General features: G+C 43.4%; 1 protein-coding gene across 3 annotated transcripts in view; it reads right to left on the bottom strand.

Moving 5' to 3' along the window:
* TTC8 (tetratricopeptide repeat domain 8) overlaps positions 1–17,410 on the bottom strand; it is a 167,321-nt gene that overhangs the window by 50,511 nt on the left and 99,400 nt on the right. For all 3 annotated transcript variants that reach the window (XM_029597759.1, XM_029597757.1, XM_029597758.1), the window contains one exon: positions 159–244. In XM_029597759.1, the coding sequence (XP_029453619.1) occupies positions 159–244 (86 nt within the window). The remainder of the gene's footprint in view (positions 1–158; positions 245–17,410) is intronic.

Below are 17,410 nucleotides of genomic sequence, written 5' to 3'. Positions count from 1 at the left end.
AAGTTCTTTGGGGAAAAGTGGCTCAGATCCCAGAGCATTAATGTCAAATAAACTTGAAGGGGTACAACAGTGTCCATATAACAGAGCCCTGGAAATGATAAAAAATAGGAGTAGTAGGGTAAGGAAATGCAGGGATTTAAAAAACTCTCTCTCCTTACCTGTAATAACATTTCCCGAGCTGTACTTTCCACCACCAATCCTTGAACTGAGCATATTCTGTTGCAATGGCCGCCAAATCCAAAGCCTATCATGAAAAAGAGAGAAAAAGCCCCCAACATACAATGTATTATAAACTTCTGTGTGTTTGGACAGACCGGTACAGTACAAGGATGGACATCAGGATCTTCTGACTATCCCACTGGCTCTGTGGGGAGTTGGGAAGTCCCTGTGTACTTTGCCCCGGACTTTGAACCTACCTACACATCTACTTTCCCTTTGAAAATTCGCCAAGGGAAAAAAAGTACCGGGGCAGATTTGCACCTGATTTTCCTACGGCTGGTTTTTCCCCTTCAAAACATCGTGCCTAGTTTTGAAAATGCAAAACTATGTGCATCATCGTATTCCCTGAACTATACTTGCCGCTGAGAATACCTCCACTTGATGCAGACAGAAGCATAAATGCTGTAACACAATAGGAGCTGTTTTACCCATGGAGAGAGTGGACACATTTTAAAAAGTTCCTTCACCTGGGTATATGATTTTTGAAAACTGCTCTCCATGCGACTTGGATGAAGCCACTTTACCTCAACTTAAGAACTAATATTGTGCACGGATTATAATATTGTCCCATTTCAGATATTACTGCATAGTGTCCTGGAGGGAGAGAGGAACCAAGGTCTGAAAGCATGGGCATCAAAATGGCAGCTATTTTAGCCAAAAGATCTTCATTCAAAAACTGGAAGAAGGATCCATCAGAAGAAAATAAGATAATGCATAAGCGTTGGCAAGTTAAATGTAAGACATTGATAAGACAGGCTAAGAGAGAATTTGAAAAGAAGATGGCTGTAGAGGCAAAAACTCACAGTAAAAACTTTTTAAAATATATCCGAAGCAGAAAGCCTGTGAGGGAGTCAGTTGGACCGTTAGATGATCGAGGGGTTAAAGGGGCACTTAGAGAAGATAAGGCCGTTGCGGAAAGATTAAATGATTTCTTTGCTTTGGTGTTTACTAAAGAGTATGTTAGGGGAGATACCTGTTCCAGAGAAGGTTTTCATGGGTAATGATTCAGATGGACTGAACCAAATCACGGTGAATCTAGAAGATGTGGTAGGCCTGATTGATAAACTGAAGAGTAGTAAATCACCTGGACCGGATGGTATACACCCCAGGGTTCTGAAGGAACTCAAAAATGAAATTTCAGACCTATTAGTAAAAATTTGTAATCTATCATTAAAATCATCCATTGTACCTGAAGACTGGAGGATAGCTAATGTAACCCCAATATTTAGAAAGGGCTCCAGGGGCGATCTGGGAAACTACAGACCGGTTAGCCTGACTTCAGTACCAGGAAAAATAGTGGAAAGTGTTCTAAACATCAAAATCACAGAACATATAGAAAGACATGGTTTAATGGAACAAAGTCAGCATTGCTTTACCCAAGGCAAGTCTTGCCTCACAAATCTGCTTCACTTTTTTGAAGGAGTTAATAAACATGTGGATAAAGGTGAACCAGTAGATGTAGTGTACTTGGATTTTCAGAAGGCGTTTGACAAAGTTCCTCACGAGAGGCTTCTAGGAAAAGTAAACAGTCATGGTATAGGTGGCGATGTCCTTTCGTGGATTACAAACTGGCTAAAAGACAGGAAACAGAGAGTAGGATTAAATGAACAATTTTCTCAGTGGAAGGGAGTGGGCAGTGGTGTGCCTCAGGGATCTATATTGGACCCTTACTTTTCAATATATTTATAAATGATCTGGAAAGAAATACGACGAGTGAGGTAATCAAATTTGCAGACGATACAAAATTGTTCAGCGTAATTAAATCACAAGCAGATTGTGATAAATTGCAGGAAAACCTTGTGAAACTGGAAAATTGGGCATCTAAATGGCAGATGAAATTTAATGTGGATAAGTGCAAGGTGATACATATAGGGAAAAATAACCCATGCTATAGTTACACAATGTTAGGTTCCATATTAGGTGCTACCACCCAAGAAAAAGATCTAGGCGTCATAGTGGATAACACATTGAAATTGTCGGTTCAGTGTGCTGCGGCAGTCAAAAAAGCAAACAGAATGTTGGGACTTATTAGGAAGGGAATGGTGAATAAAATGGAAAACGTCATAATACCTCTGTATTGCTCCATGGTGAGACCCCACCTTGAATACTGTGTACAATTCTGGTCGCTGTATCTCAAAAAAGATATACCGTATTTTCCGGCGTATAAGACGACTGGGCGTATAAGACGACCCCCCCTTTTTTATACATATTTTTAAGAAAAAAAATAATTTTACACTCAAACAGGAGCAACCCTATCTATGAAACGGCAACACTACAAATACCGTATATCAGGCCCTGAAAACCAATATACCTCTTATTAGGAAAACAGAACTAGCAAGCAGCTATAGATCCCCACACATAAATAATTGTAAAACTATACTAATAAGCAGAATAAATGTTTCAAAACAGCTATGAACAGAATAACATCCAACAATTAAAAACTCATAAAAACTATTAAACATTCTCCAAACACCAATAAAATATTTCAAAAAAGCAGACACATCACATAATATTAAATAATTAAAATGGCAGTCAATCAAGAAAAATAAACTTAAAAAGCCACCTTTCCTTACCCCCTCCAGCAGCTCTCCTATTCCTCTTCCTTAGGGCCCATGTCTCTCACACACACACACACCATACCAGTCATGCCCCCATGACCAGTTTCTGCCTCTCACACACCAATCATTTCCCAAACAGTCTTTGACACACACACCAGACACCTTCCTGAACAGTTTCTCTCATGCCATACACACACACAGGCTTCCCACTCCCGTGTTCTGCTTACCGTACATATATACGGGCTTCTCACTCTCATAATCACTTTCTCTGTCTCACACACACACCAGTCTCTCTCTCATTTCCATGCTCACTCTCCACTGCACAGGCTTCTCATTCCCTGAATCACATTCTTTCTCTCACATTCACACACACCAGTCTCTTTCTCTCACACACACCGTCACCTTATCAACCAGTCTCTCTCTCATGCACGCGCACACACACACACACAGCCAGCCCTCCCGCTCCCATGCTCTCTCTCACATAATCAGGCTTCTTACTCCCATGTTTTCTCACATACCCAGATTTCTCACTTCCATGCTTTTTCTCTCTCTCACACTCACATACACATCAGTCATCTCTCTGAGCAGTCACTATCATTGTCTCTCACATATACACACACATGAGCTCGCTGACCAGTTTCTCTCAATCACACACATACTCTCAATCAAATGCATTCTCTCACTTACACACAGGCAGGCTGGCTGGCTGCTTCTCTCTCACTCACTCCCACGCCCCCCCCCCCCCCCCCCCGAGCACAAATAGTAGCTGCAGCAGCTTCCTCCTCCAGCCCCCGCAGGCCAAGAAAGAAGAAACCCATCGGCCGCGGGAGGCTCATGCTGCTGTCTCCTTTCCCGATTACCAGCTCCTTCGACTGCTCGGGGCCGTTCCTGCTGTCACCGCTGCAATTTTTTCACGCGGCACGGCTCTTTCTTCCCGCGCATCACTTCCTGTTCCGGTTCAAGGGGGGGGGCGGGAAGAAGCGGATGCCACAGCTTTTTTTTTTTTTTTTTGCACCGCTGCCGTTCCCGCTGGGCTTGAACGTGCTGATAGCCCAGCGGCAACGGCAGTGCGCGGGAAGGAGAAAGCCGTGCCGAATGAAAAAATTGCAGCGGCGATAGCAGGAACGGCCCCGAGCAGTCGAAGGAGCTGGTAATCGGGAAAGGAGACAGCAGCATGAGCCTCCCGCGGCCGATGGGTTTCTTCTTTCTTGGCCTGCGGGGGCTGGAGGAGGAAGCTGCTGCAGCTACTATTTGTGCTCGGGGGGGGTGAAAGAGAGAGAGAGAGAGAGAGAGAGAGAGACAGCCAGCCAGCCCGCCTGTGTGTAAGTGAGAGAATGCATTTGATTGAGAGCATGTGTGTGTGATTGAGAGAAACTGGTAAGAGAGCAGGTGTGCCCTATAAGACGATACCCGGCGTATAAGACGACCCCCGACTTTTGAGAAGATTTTCTTGGGTTAAAAAGTAGTCTTATACGCCGGAAAATACGGTAATTGCGATGGAGAAGGTACAAAGAAGGGCGACCAAAATGATAAGGGGAATGGAACAGCTCCCCTATGAGGAAAGACTAAAGAGGTTACCTTGGAGAAGAGACAGCTGAGGGGGGATATGCTAGAGGTGTTTAAAATCATGAGAGGTCTAGAACGGGTAGATGTGAATCTGTTATTTAGTCTTTCAGATAATAGAAAGACTAGGGGGCACTCCATGAAGTTAGCATGTGGCACATTTAAAACTAATCAGAGAAAGCTCTTCTTCACTCAACGCACAATTAAACTCTGGAATTTGTTGCCAGAGGATGTGGTTAATACAGTTAGTATAGCTGTGTTTAAAAAAGGATTGGATAAGTTCTTGGAGGAGAAGTCCATTACCTGCTATTAAGTTGACTTAGAAAATAGCCACTGCTATTATTAGCAACAGTAACATGAAATAGACAGTTTTTGGGTACTTGCCAGGTTCTTATGGCCTGGATTGGCCACTGTTGGAAACAGGATGCTGGGCTTGATGGACCCTTGGTCTGACCCAGTATGGCATGTGCTTATGACAATATGCCCCAAGAGAGGCAATTGTGAGCAGGAACACAAAATTTAATAGGCCAAATTTCAAACGGTTTAAGACCCTAACTTGGCTCTTTTGAAAACTGTCCAGGACTGAATGCCTAGTTTCACTAGGAGTCTAAAAGGTGGGTGAGTACAAGAGAAGAGTTACAGTTGGGGAAACCAAGTTTGTTTACCTTAAACAGTGTTTTCTATAGTGGATGAATTAGCCAATACTTGTGGGTGATTTCATCCAGCGGCACTGAATGGATTTGCTTTCAGCTTTACTAAGCATGTATGGGAGTTCTCATGCAGGTGATGCCTTGTAAGTCTCCTCAATCTATAACAGAGCTAATATTAGCTGGTACTCGGCTCTCCAGGGAGACGGGTGGGCATTCCATGGCTAATTCATCCTGATATCTATGGAAAACATAATTTATGGTATACAAACTTGCTTTTTTCATCAATAAGTAGGCTGAATTAGCCATTACATGTGGAGAATCCCAAGCTGAAGGTTGGAGCAGCAAAGCATTTACCAAGTAAGCCACCTAGATTCCACCATGGAGAATGGACTTCTGTGAGAGCAGGTTTCACCAAACTGCCTATCTTAATTTACTATCAGTCCTTGGTTGGTTGTCCAGAAAGTAATGGGACATAAGGATATGAACTGATGACTAGGTGGCAGCTTTGCAGATGTCTTTGAGAGGCACTTCTCAGAGATGAGCAACGGAAGAGGCCATAGCTCTCACCTGATGGGCTTTTATGGAATCAGTGATCTGCAACCCTGCTAAGCTGTAGCCGTTTTGAATGCCCTCAGCTATACAGTTGGACTAAGTACGCTTGGCGACTGGTATGCCTAGTCTATTGGGATGTATGAGAATTCTTCTCCAAAAAGATTCATCATTACTCATTTGACTCAAGAGCCTTCTTCTCTTATGTCTCTGCCCTCACCAAACCTCCCGGACCAAACATCCCAGATGACCAAGCTCTAAAAAAAGCCAGTGAACTTGCCGACTATTTCGACAACAAAATCACCGCACTTGTAGCCCCCCTTAAAGGGCCAACGCCAGACACAAGCCACGCAAGCAACCACAGCCCTCAATCAACCACAGCAACCTCTCTGCAACCCAACACAAACACAGCAACGCTTGAAAATCTCGAACCCACGTCCACCTTAGAAATAGCAAATATACTTAAGAAGATTAAACCGTCCTCTCACCCCTTAGACCATATACCATCAAACCTGCTGAGTTCAATCCATGACACAATTGCCAAGCCAGTTGCAGATATTATTAACTGCTCCCTCGCCCAAGACCAAGTTCCTGACCAACTCAAATTAGCATTGCTCAAACCTCTCCTCAAGAAACCCAACCTTCCCACTACAGATCCGGCTAACTACAGACCTATAGCTAACCTCCCTATGCTAGCTAAAATTATGGAGAAAATTGTCAACAGACAACTTTCTGATTTCCTTGACGACAACAATATCCTCACCACCAACCAATACGGATTCCGGAAGAAAAAGAGCACCGAATCTTTATTAGCCACATTAAATGACACCATTATCTTCAACCTTGAAAAAGGCCAACCCTGTCTCCTCGCGCTTCTTGATCTTTCCTCAGCATTCGACACCGTGAACCACTCTAGCCTACTACAACGCCTAACAGACATCGGCATCACAGGAGCAGCTTTCAATTGGTTTAAATCCTTCCTGGAGAACAGAACATACAAAGTAAAGATAAACAACAAGGAATCTCACCCTATCCAAGCCAGGATGGGGGTACCACAGGGATCATCACTCTCCCCCACCCTCTTCAACATTTACCTTCTCCCAATCTGTCATCTACTTACTAACCTCAAGCTCACCCATTTCTTATACGCGGATGACATACAAATCCTCATCCCTATTATGGAGACCATACACAAAACCATAGCCTACTGGAAAAAATGCCTCTCAACCATCAACGATTTGCTAACCAACCTCAACCTGGTTCTAAACACCAACAAAACGGAAATCCTAATAATAGCACCGGATCAATCTACCCATCCATCATCCAGCATCTCTCCAGACACCTCAGGATATGCCACTGCACCTCAAGTCAGAGATCTGGGAGTACTACTAGACAACAGACTCAGCCTCAACAAATTCATAAATAACACTACAAAAGAATGCTTCTTTAAATTACAAGTGCTAAAGAAACTAAAACCCATTCTACTCTACAGGGATTTCCGCACAGTACTCCAAGCCATCATTCTCCCTAAATTAGATTACTGCAATTCACTCCTGCAGGGCCTTCCCGCATACACCACCAAACCACTCCAGATGGTACTGAATGCCACTGCAAGGATCCTTACCAATGCCAAAAAAAGGGACCATATCACCCCGATCCTCCAGCATCTCCATTGGCTTCCCATCAAATACAGGATTCAGTTCAAAACCTGCATAATGATCCATAAGGCCATACATTACATCTCTCCACTCAACTTAACCTTCCAACTTCAACTACACTCTTCTAATAAACCAACCAGAAGAGCATACCAGAACAGAATGATCACCCAACCTGCAAAATCTTCCCTGAGGAAACGCGCTCTATCCGCAGCGGGCCCGTCTCTCTGGAACTCCCTACCACCGGACCTCCGCCTTGAGCCGTGCCACACCACTTTTAAAGTGAAACTCAAGACTTGGCTCTTCCGTCAAGCTTTCCCAGAGAGCTAAAAGCAAGAAGAAAAAACAACCATCCCTGTCCTATAGCAATATTGTAATGTTTATATTGCTTCCAGTTATATGTTCCTAGTTGTTTTCTAAGTTGATCTTAGCTTCACAATAGATTATACTGTATTTTAGTTTTCCGTTCATTATATTCGATATGTTCCTTGTAAACCGCCTTCCCGGCGATAGTTATACCTGTTAAATGTGAACCGGAGTGATATGTATTGTATACAGGAACTTCCGGTATATAAAAACCAATAAATAAATAAATAAATAAAAGAGCTGAGAAGACAGGCAATGTGGCTGAATTAGCTTCTTGCAATAAGTTAATGCTCTTTTACAGTCTAAAGTATGAAGGTTTTTTTCTACTTCATGTGCATAAAAGTCTTGGTAAAAAAAAAAAATGTAGGTAATACGATCAAATAATTGATATGAAACGCAGAGACTACCTTCGGTAGAAACCTCAGGTGAGTACAGAGGACCACCCTGTTTTGGAAGAACTGCACATATGTTAGGTAGTGTACGAGAGCCTGGAGTTCGCAGATTCTTACAGCTGAAGTAACCACTACAAGGAACACTACTTTCAATGTTAAAACATTTAGTGAGGTCAACGCCAATGGCTCAAAAGGAGGCTTCATCAGTTGAGAAAGGACAACATTTAAGTCCCATAGAACTGGCAGTTTTTACACCAGACATTTAACATGCGATAGACTTTCCTTGAATAGATATCAGCAGTTGAATAGAAATTAGTTACTGTCAACCAGAACATAGAATGCTACTAGAACACTGAGATGTACTTGCAGTAAAGATGGTGTGAGACCTGAATTAGAAAAGTGGAGCAAGTACTTAAGCAAATGCTTGGGATCACAGAATAGGTCCAAAGTGCTTTGCTGACACTACTGCTAATATCTCTTCCATATGAAGGTATAATTTCTTCTAGTGTATGGCTTTCTAAATGAGACTAGGTCTTCAATTTTCTTTAGAAAAGCCTAGATTCACAATTACTGAGTGCTCAACATCCAAGTTGTTAGACTGAGAGATGAGAGGTTGGGATAATAAAGCGCTCCTTCGCCTTCAGTCAACAACATTAGGGTCTGCCCCCAGATGTAAGGGGAAACTGCCAGAAAGTTGTACAAGATATGCAAACCAAATCTGTCTGGGCCACACTGGAGCAATGAGGATCAGATGGGCACAATCCTGGAGAAGTTTCTGCACTGTTTGGCGATGAACGCTATCAGAAGAAAAACAGACATAAGGCTTGTTGCTCAATCGAGCAGGAAAGCATCCTGGGTAGAGCTGAGTAAAATTGATTTAACTTGTTGTTCTGCTCTGTGGCAAATAGATCCACTGTTGGTAGATCCTATAAGGATAACACTCTGTTGGCTACTAATTGTTGCAGAGACCACTCGTGTGGGTGAAATACTCTGCTGAGGCAATCTGCCAAATATTGGAGATCCCTGGAAGATAGACTGCCTGTACGACAGCTCAAGTCTCCATTGCCCAAATCCAAATCTTTAGCGTTTCCTGGCAGGGAGACTATAATCTTGTGCCTCCTTGCTTGTTGACATAAAACACGGCAACTTGGCTTCCCGTGGTCTAGCATATTCAGTTTAAAGTGTTGTCACTTATATTCAACTTAATGCATAATGATTCATCTATTTAATTAAGTTCTTCCCTTCGTATTTATGGGCCAACAAAGCAATTATGCTCCTCCAACAAAACCTTCCTGAAAGTACCCACCAGAAAAACAGAAAAAACTTGACATTATAAGAAGCTGAACCTTCTCTGTCACAGGTCCAAGAATTTGGAATTCTCTTCCAAAACCGATACAAGAGATTTTGGACTTAAACTTTAAAAAAGATGTGAAAACTTTTCTTTTCAATCAAATCATTTCAATGAATGAAAAAAGCAAATTCAGATTAAACTGGCAAATAGAAAGTTTAATTATGCTTCCAGTTCACTACTTTGATAAAGATAGTATGTAAAATCTGCAAATTGCCAAATGCAAGGTTCCCCATGCTACCTCGGGCTATCTTGTAGAGTGCAGGATCAAAGTAATTTTAAATAAATAAATAGATAAAACTTGGTTGTCTGAATCAAGATTTTTTTCCTTGACGATGATGTGCAAAAGCTGACAGGGTGTGTCTTATCTCCCTTAACTTCAGTAAGATGATCTGAAACTGGCTTTCTTCAGGGGAGCAGATGCTCTAGGTTCGAAAGGACCCTTTGTGAGCACCCCATCCTTTGGTGGAGATGTTCATAAGGAGTGTTACTTGGTGGGGTGGCGGTAAAAGAGGAACTTCTTCCTCGAGAACTGGAGGGTGTAACCACCACTGCAATTCTCTTTTCATGTTCTTGTGACCTGTCCCATAGAAGACAATGACTGAGTTAACTGACATTCTAGACAGGTAAAGTTCCTAGATACAATAAATGACTGCTTCATGGAGCAACTGGTATTAGAACCAAAAAGAGGGGAAACTATTTTAGACCTAGTCCATAGTGGAATGCAGGATTTGGTACAAGAGGTAACAATATTGTATAAAGCTGTCAAGGAAGTGGACCCTTGTGGCTGTGGCGTGGCTGGTGCTATCTAGTGAGTGATCTCACTAGGCTCACACCAGCAGCAGGTGGAGAAGCCCATAGGTGGGTCCAGCTGGAGTTTCACCTATACTAGCCACCTCCCCCATAGGTTGCGCCCTTGGATTCTGGCAGCTGGCAGGACTTAGGTGGGTCCCTGGGGCTAAGCTGAGAATCTGATCTGAGCAAGGCTGTGGCAGGCAGCAGACAGCAGAATGGGTAACAGGCCAGAAGTCAAGGTAGGCAGCAGACAGTGGAAGATCAGGGGCTAGGCCAGGATCCAAGTAGTCAGTCAGAGAAAAACAGAACAGACAAGACACTCAAGGCCAACAGGACAAGCAAGGAATGAAAATAAGCAAGGCCAGTAACAAGGGCAGACAAGGAACAGAACACAGGGAAGGAAGAACAACACAAAGAACCAAATCAGGAACACAGAACAAGGCACAAGGCAAGACTGAGACAAGGATAGCAACATAGAAACATAGAAATGATGGCAGAAGACGACCAAATGGCCCATCCAGTCTGCCCAGCAAGCTTTCTCACTTTTTTTTTTCTCTCACATACTTATCTGTTTCTCTTGGCTCTTAGTAACCTTTTTTATTCTATTTCCCTTCCACCCCCACCATTAATGTAGAGAGCAGTGTTGGACATGCACTGAAACGCAAGGGCACCAGGAGACCTGTTGCTCAGGCTCTGGCTGACTGCAAGAGACTTCCTTATATACTCCTGGAGGATGTGACATCATTAGCCAGCACCACAGGAAATCCCAGTTAGGGGACCTATAAAGCAGTCCAGAGTTAGAGGCAGTTCTATCCCAGGTCCTTGGAACAGCATGCTGCCGGAGGCTATGCCAGAGTCACTTTGGATCAGAGAACATAAGAAGATAAGATATGCCATACTTGGTCAGACCAAGGTTCCATCAAGCCCAGTATCCTGTGGCCAACAGTGGCCAACCAAGTCACAAGTACCCAAACATTAAATGAATAGATCCCATGCTACTAATCCTTATTGTTTAATAGCAGTTTATAGACTTCTGCTCTAAGAACTTATCCAATCCTTTTTTAAACCCAGTTACCTTAAATGCCGTAACCACATCCTCTGGCAATGAATTCCAGAGCTTAATTATGCATTGAGTGAAAAATAATTTTCTCTAATTTGTTATAAATGAGCTATTTGCTAACTTTATGGAGTGCCCCCTAGCCCTTGTGAGGGGTTTAATATGTTGGAGCCACTTGACAATAGTGACCACAACATGATCAAATTTGACTTAACTGGAGGGAGGGCACTAAAGAAATCTACTGCAACAGCACTGAACTTTCAAAAAGGTGACTATGATAAAATGAAGAAAATGGTTAGGAAAAAACTGAAAGGAGCAACTGCAAAGGTTACGAATTTACATCAGGCATTGACTTTGTTTAAAAATACAATACCATTAGAAAAGGTGGAAGGAAGGCTAAAAGATTATGGATTTGGTTAAAAGGTGAGATTAGAGAAGCTCTAATAGCTAAAAGAAATTTTCCAAGAAATGGAAAAGGGAAACAAATGAAGAAAACAGGAAACAGCAGAAGCACTGGCAAATTAGATGCAAAACATTGATAAGAAGGCAAAGAGAGAATTTGAGAAGCTTGACGTGGAAGCAAAAATTCATAATAAAAATGTTTTCAGGTACATTCAAGGTAAAAAGGGGTAAAAGGAGCATTTAGGGATGACAAAGCCATAGTAGTCTGAAATACGCAAGCCAGAAATGATATTCAAAGGTGGTGATTCAGAGGAAATGAAACAAATCTCAGTGAACTTCAAAGATGAGCTTAGGAGTGAGTGCTGAGATGGTGACCTGGATTGCAAACTGGTTGACGGACAGAAGACAATGTGTGATGGTAAATGGAACTCTCTCTGAAGAGAGAGCAGTTTTAAGCGGTGTACCGCAAGGATCAGTGTTGGGACCGGTCCTGTTCAATATCTTTGTGAGCGACATTACGGACGGGATAGAAGGTAAGATTTGTCTTTTTGCGGATGACACTAAGATCTGCAACAGAGTGGACACGCCGGAAGGAGTGGAGAGAATGAGACGGGATTTAAGGAAACTGGAAGAGTGGTCAAAGATATGGCAGCTGAGATTCAGTGCCAAGAAGTGCAAAGTCATGCATATGGGGAGTGGAAATCCAAATGAACTGTATTCGGAGGGGGGGGGGGGGGGGGGGGGGGGGGGGGGGGAAAGGCTGATGTGCACGGAGCAGGAGAGGGACCTAGGGGTTATAGTGTCTAATGATATGAAGTCTGTGAAACAATGCAACAAGGCGATAGCAAAAGTCAGAAGAATGCTGGGCTGCATAGAGAGAGGAATGTAAGAAAAGGGAAGTGATTATCCCCTTATACAGGTCCTTGGTGAGGCCTCACCTGGAGTACTGTTTTCAGTTCTGGAGACCGTATCTACAAAGAGACAGAGACAAGATGGAAGCGGTACAGAGAAGTGCGACCAAAAAGGTGGAGGGTCTTCATCGGATGTCATACGAAGAGAGACTGAAGAATCTAAATATTTACACCCTGGAGGAAAGGAGGAACAGGGGTGATATGATTCAGACCTTCAGATACTTGAAAAACTTTAACGATCCAAACGACGACAAACCTTTTCCGTCAGAAAAAAATCAGCAGAACCAGAGGTCATGAGCTGAGGATCCAGGGAGGAAGACTAAGAACCAATGTCAGGAAATATTTCTTCACGGAGAGAGTGGTGGATGCCTGGAATGCCCTTCCGGAGGAAGTGGTGAAGTCCAAAACTGTGAAGGCTTCAAAGGGGCGTGGGATAAACACTGTGGATCCATCAGGTCTAGAGGAAGTGTATAAAGAGGAGGCAGCAAAACACTGCACGGAGCGGCAGTAGCCACGGAGAGGGATGCCAGTGGCCAGTGGTTGGTGTTCCACCTTCACGGAGCGGAAGGATGGAGGCCTGCCATCTCCATATTTAAAAAAAAACAGGGGTGGGCAAGAGTATGTAAAATTAACGAAGAGTTCATAAGCTATAGGTACTACCAATTATTAGGCTTATTCAATATTTGTTGATAGATAATGTGGCTTTCAATGCATACTTCACTTTCAATACATATCCAGCATAGCTGTCTGCTACAATGGCAGGGGAGAAGAAAAACAACCAATAAGGGCTGAATAACATAATCTGGGTAAAACAAATAAGCATGGGTGTAGCTTGCTTATTGCGGCGGTTACTACCCCTAACTAATCAAGCTTGATATTTCACTTGGATGCAGCTCCATCAATGCTCTCTGCATTAATGGTGGGTGTGAAAGGGAAATAGAACCAAAGGTTACTAGGAGCCAAGAGAAACAGATAAGTATGAGAAAAAAAAGAAGTGTGAGGCTTCCTGGGCAGACTGGATGGGCCGATTGGTCTTCTTCTGCCGTCATTTCTATGTTTCTATGAGCCAGTTGATATAGAGAATCTGGATTTCCAGAAAGCATTTGTCAAAGTCCTTCATGAAAGACTTCTTTTCTGTTCCCACTATCAAACAGGCACACTTCAGGCTAAGCTTCCTTGCCATAGGGATGCCTGAAATCAGTGTTTCCCACATTTTCATTTGTAATAAATTGAGAATGTTGTGGACTGGAAGAGCCACTGGTTCCAATGAGGCATCCAGTATCTGAAGAAAACTGAGGAGTTCCAGAGCCAGGGTCCTTATCTTTATGGACATGGACCCAAGGGTCACTCCTATTTCTTTCACAAATTTGGAATAGGTCAGGTCTTCTGGGGATGAGGTGTGATTAAGGGGATCCGGAAGTGGATCCGAAGGAATACCTGTAGTCTTCCTCCGAACTTACTGGTGTGGGCTCACTTATCCACGACTCCAATAACGAAGAGGGCAAACCGGAAGTTCTTCTGGTTGCCCCTAAGGAGAAATGCCCTGGTCCATCACCTCTGATAGACTGGACTCCACTGCGACAGAGGGAGATTATGAAGAACCCTGAATTATGGGTTCTGATGATGTGTTCGAGCTGATAGGTGAGACTGGGACTCCAGTCTCAGGAACCACTGCAGCAATGGTGGATAGGACCATTCATTTTAACTCCTTGGACAGAGATGTAAAAAAAACTTTTCATGAGTCCCATAATTTGTACAAGTGACTGTTGCATCCTTTGACCTGGTGAAGGGTGGTGGAACATTCTCTTTGGAGACCGATAGGTGGTCTATTGGAGTGAGCAGAATTTAGAACTGGGGTTTCCAAATGCAGACCCTTCATAGATAACTGGACTGGTGTGAGGGTTTTTGTTATTGATGGGGGCAGAGGTAGTATGACTCCTTCCCCCACCAATCTTTATTATCTTTATTAAAATTTGTTAAATCGCCTAAATACTAGGCAATGTACAAAATAACGTGCATAAAATTTTACATAAAATAATTATTACAAACATGTTACAAATAAAACAAAGACAGATGTTTTCACAACATCCGACTGATTAATGAAACCAATCTAGGATAGGCTGCATACAGCTATTTTGGTAGAGCAGCTTGGTGAGCTTGACATGTCAATGAACTTGATGGAGTGAAATACCTGACACTTTTGAAGAATATGACTTTGATAGCATCAATGGCTCTTTGGGAAGTCAAGTTGAGGAAGCTGGTGCAACTCGAGGATGCTGTGGCAATGGAAGTACTGATCTGTAAGAGGAAGCCTCAAGGTACATTGATGAAATATGGGCTGCTTGCACTGCAGGTGCTTCAAAGCAGCATGTTTCAAAGCCAATGTCGCTGATGATGGTCGCTGCATCAGCACTGATGCAAACACACTTCTCTTCGAGCGCTTGTGCTTCATTGATGCAGGTTCCAATGGTTCCAAGGGCTGGTGCTGCTTCTTCTTCAAACCAAGGCGATTTATGCTACTGGACCCCAGAGCTTTGGCCTGAGTCGATGGGGGATTTTTTTTTTGAGGAACTTCTGCTCAACTCTTTTCCCAGCAAGGCAGATGACACTGCACTGCAGGAGGAGGATCTGTAGTGACTCCAGAGAAATGTACACAGCTCCTCAATCCGTCCACAATGGTAGCAGTTGCTTTGGTGATGCGCCGTCCTGAGGCATCAATAGCGCAGAGCTCAAGATCATTCATGAGGGACATTACTTTGCCTAAATGCAATTTTTGAATCTGCTTACCATAGACATTTTCTTCACTGACATGTTTTGAGGAGGCAAAGCCTCCAAAAGAAAGATTTACTTTGCTTTTTTTTATTTTTAAAGTAACACTGAAAAGTGCTGTTGTGGGTGCTGCAGAGAAAGCAAAGCCACACTATAGATCACCAAGGGGAGCCCTAGCTGTAATGAACAATGCCTTACCAAAGTTTCGCTCCCCGGTCTGACACCACAATACTCAGGGTTTGCTGATGTGTTCAGCAAGCAGAGGTCCTGTTGCCTCATTACTCCGACGACTGTACTATAGACTTGGTTCCTGGCAAGGTTATGCCCAGAGGCAGAGTATACCCACTCTCTGCTCCTGAAGCAAATATTATGACCAAATATATAAAAGAGAAATTTGGACCTAGGCTTCATTTGCCTCTCTTCATCTCCTGCTGGGGCTGGATTCTTTTTCGTAGGAAAGAAGGATGGTTCGTTACGTCCCTGCATTGATTATCTTGGTCTTAACTTCAGTACCAAGAACCACTGCTATCCTCTTCCCTGGATCTCTGAGCTCTTTGATAGCCTTTGGGAATCCAAATTTGAGAAAGTGACGAACGTAAGACCATCTTAAATACCTGTGTCGGACACTATAAATACCTAAGATGCCCTTCGGGTGTTGCAGCTTCCCCAGCAGTCTTCCAAATTATGGTCAATGAGATCTTCTGGGATCTACTCTACTCCCATATGGTAGTTTAAATGGATGATATCCTAGTGTTCTCCAAGTCCAAGATGGATTGATATCATATAAGACAGGTTCTCCAGAGACTCCATGAGCACCACCTCTATGCCAATTTAGGGACATGTGCCTTCGAAAAGGAAGAGTTTCCCTTCTTGGGATACATGATCTCCCACCAAGGCCTATGTTTGGAACTAGATAAAATAAAGGCCATACTGGAGTGGCCCCAGCCCATGGGTCTCAAGGCCCCTGCAGCGCTTTCTGGAATTCCTCCTTGGTGGCCTTGCTCACAGCTCTAACTAGGAAGGGTTCAGACACCAAAAACTGGACCAAGGATACTATCCAATCCTTCAAGCATCTCAAAGAGAAGTTCACTCTTAATCTGTGCCTGTCTCACCCAGATCCGTCCAAGCCATTCATTCTGGAAGTAGATGCATCTACCCTCAGGATAGGTGCTGTCCTCCTGCAGCATAAACATCATAGTACTCTCATGACCTGCTCTTATTTCTCAAAAATTCTCTTCGGCAGAGAACCACCGTACCATTAATGATTGTGAGCTCTAGTGATCAAGCTGGCCTTAGAGAAATGGCGATACTTGCTGGAAGGAGCTAAGGACCCAATAACCATCTATATGATCGCAAAAATCTAGAACACCTAGCAAAAGCATAGAGGCGGAACCCCAGCAAGCCCATTGGTCATTTTTTTAAATCACTTTGACTGAGTTGTGCTACTGTCCCGCTGAAAAGAAGAGAAAAGCCAATGCTCTTTCATGTTCCTTTGATACTGAGGGCTCTCTAGAATCTCCACAGCATATCATTGACCCTGAGAAAATTGTGGTTGCTGTCACATTCACTGTTCCTCCTGGGAAGACTGCGGTTCCCCGGCACCTACAACAGAAAGTTCTTCGGTGGGCTCCTGAATCCCACTTGGCGGGTCACTCAGATATCACTTGAACCTTGGAATTAATCATTTGACACTATTGGTGGTCCCAGATGAAGACCAACATAAAGTATTATGTAGAGTCCTGCCCCACGTGTGCTATGAATAAGAGAATGCAAGCACGACCTTAAGGGTTGTTACAGCCATTGCCAACACACGATCAGTATAGCTGAAAGCTCAACTAGCTTGGAGAGATGAGTCTATTCAATGCTGCCAGATGACGTCATCCACATGTAATGGCTAATTCAGCCTGCTAATCGACAGAAAAAAAAGGTTAGGTACAGCACTCATTTTCAGCACTGGACACCTAAATCTTGGCAAATTAATTACAGGCCTAAATTTAGGCTCCAAATTTTAGGTGAATTTTCAGCTAGAAACTTAGGTCCCAAAGGACTAGATTCAGATTCCAAGATGGACAAATGTTCTGCACCTGAGGACACAAATTCTTAGCTCCCTGAAGGAACCATAGAACATCCAGAGACGACCCAATGTCGCTACCTGGACACTCAGTCCCTTGACCAC

This window comes from Rhinatrema bivittatum, chromosome 4, assembly GCF_901001135.1.
Source record: "Rhinatrema bivittatum chromosome 4, aRhiBiv1.1, whole genome shotgun sequence".
NCBI classification, from domain to species: Eukaryota; Metazoa; Chordata; class Amphibia; order Gymnophiona; family Rhinatrematidae; genus Rhinatrema; species Rhinatrema bivittatum.
The sequence above is the reverse complement of the archived record's forward strand: the minus strand, read 5'-3'. Positions and strand labels throughout refer to the sequence as shown.